Source organism: Rhododendron vialii, chromosome 1a (genome assembly GCF_030253575.1).
Source record: "Rhododendron vialii isolate Sample 1 chromosome 1a, ASM3025357v1".
In the NCBI taxonomy this organism is placed as follows: domain Eukaryota; kingdom Viridiplantae; phylum Streptophyta; class Magnoliopsida; order Ericales; family Ericaceae; genus Rhododendron; species Rhododendron vialii.
This window is the reverse complement of record NC_080557.1, coordinates 4,279,922-4,283,510: the sequence shown is the minus strand read 5'-3', so window position 1 is coordinate 4,283,510 and position 3,589 is coordinate 4,279,922. Positions and strand designations below refer to the sequence as shown.

At 38.1% G+C, this 3,589-nt stretch overlaps 1 protein-coding gene across 1 annotated transcript; it reads right to left on the bottom strand.

Annotated features, from left to right (window-relative positions):
* Window positions 1-1,252: 1,252 nt before the first annotated feature.
* Window positions 1,253-2,497, bottom strand: LOC131326570 (uncharacterized). Its single transcript, XM_058359404.1, has one exon. The coding sequence runs from the start codon at window positions 2,495-2,497 to the stop codon at window positions 1,253-1,255; it is 1,245 nt and encodes a 414-aa protein (XP_058215387.1).
* Between the last annotated feature and the right edge of the window lie 1,092 nt (window positions 2,498-3,589).

Sequence of the window (3,589 nt, the reverse complement as noted above, 5' to 3'; positions counted from 1 at the left end):
CGTAAAAGACATCTCTGTATATTGATGCAGTCTTTATTGTAAAAAAAGGCATGGCAACAAATGATGTCATGGGATGAGAATATGTTAGAGGAGACAGTATAATGAAGTACTTTGATTTGATTACGGCAAGCTCCAAATAAGCCTTTTTGAGGTTCTTTTCATGTTTGTGCCAACATGCCTTTCTAGTGTGAGAATGATACTCACATCCAATGGTACATAAAAATATTGTGCAAGTGTTTTTTTGCTTGAAGGGAGTGATTCCTTCGATAATCAAGTGTGTGACTTGGTTACGTGAGCGTCTTCTGCAATTAGCAACGTCAAGTGACTTTCGTTGCCCCCGATAAGTGGCATCCCAAGATTATCCTAACCTCGCGGGTCTCGGCCTACATCAATCCTCTTGTCATACCTCCCCGCATTCCTTGCTAGCCCCAAAACCTAAACAACAAACACCAAACCACAATCAATAACGTAAAGACCAAAATTCCCAAGAAAACAGGCAAAAAAAATGTCGAGAAGTGAATTATAAATGAAAAAATCGCTGCCCAAATTATATTTCAAAGGGTGTTCCTGTTGGTGGGCATAGAGAGAATTCACACAAAACACTCAACTTTTATTAATCAATCACAAAATTATACTCTCTCCGTTCCGATTTGTTTGTCCACTTTTTGACTTTTGCTTGTCCCAAATTGACTGTCCAGTTTCAAAAATTATTGGGTAAGATTATGTACATTTCCTTTTTTGCCCTTTATCTTTGTTTTTTGGAGTAAGTTGGAATTCAAGTGCGGAGTAATAAAAATTCAAACTTTCTACTGTAACTAAACAAACTGAAAATTTTTCATTGCATTTTACAGATTAGATACATAAACTCATAGAGCCAAAATATACACCAGATTCTAACAAAAGAGTTCCTATCTACAATGCCTTCATGTGTTTTATCCCTTCACCAACTTAAGGACTTTGAATCAAACACAGCCATCCAAAAATTTCTTCCGCTGAAGGCTTTGCAAAAAAGGTGAAGCAAAATGTGGAGAGTCAACCTGGAGAGAGACACAAAAAAACAAACTGAGTGACAACACCTTATTGCATTAACCCGGCCAGTTGAAATTTTTCCTACTTTAAACACTAAAAACAAAAAGATAAACAATTGGTTGTTTAACAAAGGGGAAAAAAACTGACCTTCTAGTTCCAGATGAGCCAATGCATTTTCCACAACATCACGATCACATTGAATATGAGATGGAAGATTACCAACTCAAACTAGTTGGCCTTTCTCCATATGTGGCAACTTGTAATTGTTTCCACCATAAACCTTCATCACCTCAACCATACAAGTTTGCAATGTTAAGAAAACGTGATTAAGAGTTTGTGACGACAATTCTTCAAAAGATTTCTCCACGACAGAAACAAGCTGGTCGATTGTCGAAGGTGCATGTTGATGTTGCAAAGATTGAATTGATGTAAAAAACCCGAGATCTAAAACATTCATGTCCGGACTATTGGGAGGTTGAAACGACAAACGGATATTGAGCCCATCTTCATGTGCAGCTTCAAGAAACTTGGGATCCAATGGATGAATGTGTGCCTTCGCATTATCTTGTTGAATGACTATCGTTTCCATTTCGCCGGAACGCGGCCACTTAACTCTAATTGCGGGCAGAACCTTCTCAATCAAGCATGATCGACTAACATCTTTGGTTACTGTTACAGCCTTTGTTACCAAAGTACCAGCAACTCTATTCTTACTCGTGCATTTTGCAGGTACCTTACAAGTGAATGGAAAAATTCCAATTTTCCCGGAAAACACCTCATTCCCATTTGCATCAAACCGTGGTCGAGCTACCGCCGCTAAAAACATGACTTTTATGATGAATTTTTTGCTTTTGCAAGTGCGATGCGGTTCTTCCTCTTCCGGTAGCAAATAATATCTCTCCGATTCTCTCGTCAAATAAAACCACTTTTCATCAATATGCACGTAATTGTACATATCTTTGAAAAATGGTTGGCTTTCCAAACTACTAGGCTCAAGCATTGATAAACAGAAACAAAGCCTTGATCTCTTACCTTCTTCCGATAAATCTGGCTTCAATGCATTTGTATGTGGCCTCATTAAGCCTTCTTTGATTCGCCTATGCATAGTTGATTTAGGAACTTCCAAGGCTTTTGATAATGAGCGGATATTAGTTCGGCGTTTGAATTCCAAGCTGAAAATTTTGCTGCGCTCGATTTGAACTCGCTTGCGGCCAACTCTCCCGAGCAGTTTCGAGGACACATCAACCACGGACCCATTAGCAATACAAGCCTTCCCTTGTTGCCAAATTCGACTTATTGTTTTTGGATGGACAGAGAACAATGCAGCAACCTCACTAATAAAACCCCCTCTTGGTTTTCCATAATCAAACTGTAGCAAAAGAGCATCAAAAATTGCTTGGCGTTGTTCATTGGTGAGATTTTTTTTTGATCGACAGTTGCTTGAGGATTTCTCATACAAAGACTCCATTACTGACTGGAAATATTAGTGGACAGAAAAAAGGGATTGGGATATGGAATAGGTGGAGAGGGTGCAAATTAGGGAAGGGAAGAAAACGTGTTACTAGAAGAAACAGAGTACCATGAAAAGCGAGAATTTTTATTGGGTAATTTGAGTTGTAGTGGGAAGCCATTTCTTTGAGAGGAGTAAGAAAGAGAATGACTTTTTAGGGGAGAGTTGAGTTTATAGTGGGAAAACTTCTTTCAGAGAAGGAAGACTTTAAAATGAGGAAAAGTTTGAAATTAAATTCAAGTTTTGCCCGCCAATTAGTTTAATGGAGTAAAAACAATTTGGTCTACTGATTTTTGGCGCCTATTTTTTGAAAATACTTGTACCGTACAACCTTTCCCCTAGACTTACTGTATCTAGAAGATTGCAAATTACACAAATTTTTTTTGTAAATTCAGAATGATGAAGGGTAGTTTTGAAAATCTAATACATTTTAGTAGCAATCATTTGGTCCCCTTAAAAAGTTGGAATTTCGAGATCGGACAAACAAATCGGAACGGAGAGAATATAACACAAACTCACCCCTCACATCTTACACATACACTCTCTCACTTGCACAGCACATATGGTGGGGGATATCCCCATAGGGGTTCCCACGTTCTCACACTCCTCTGCTTCCTCTCTTCTCTCTTTACCCACACCATTACACACCAAATGCACATATACATTTATGCAATTCACAAACAAACCATAGCCACATAACTCAATCTACTGTGCCAATCCTCACATGCAATCCCGCCGAAAATAGCTAGTTTAGGTCCCTCTCTCTTTCCTCTCAACTACTCTCGTCTTTCCAATCATCACATACAATTGGCCCGCATAATTAAGTCTACCATTATCCAACAGTTTCGTTATGTTGTTTTTATACTAGTTGGTGTTTGATCAATGCATCAATCACATTATAAACAGTTTTGGGCAAATAGATTAGCTTATGTAGATTCTCATAGTCCTTTTTGAACTTATTATGTAGTAGACGAGTCCTTACTTTGTATTCTTGGTAGAAGAATTGAATACTATTATTCCCAAATCATTATCATGACTTCCTCAACTAAG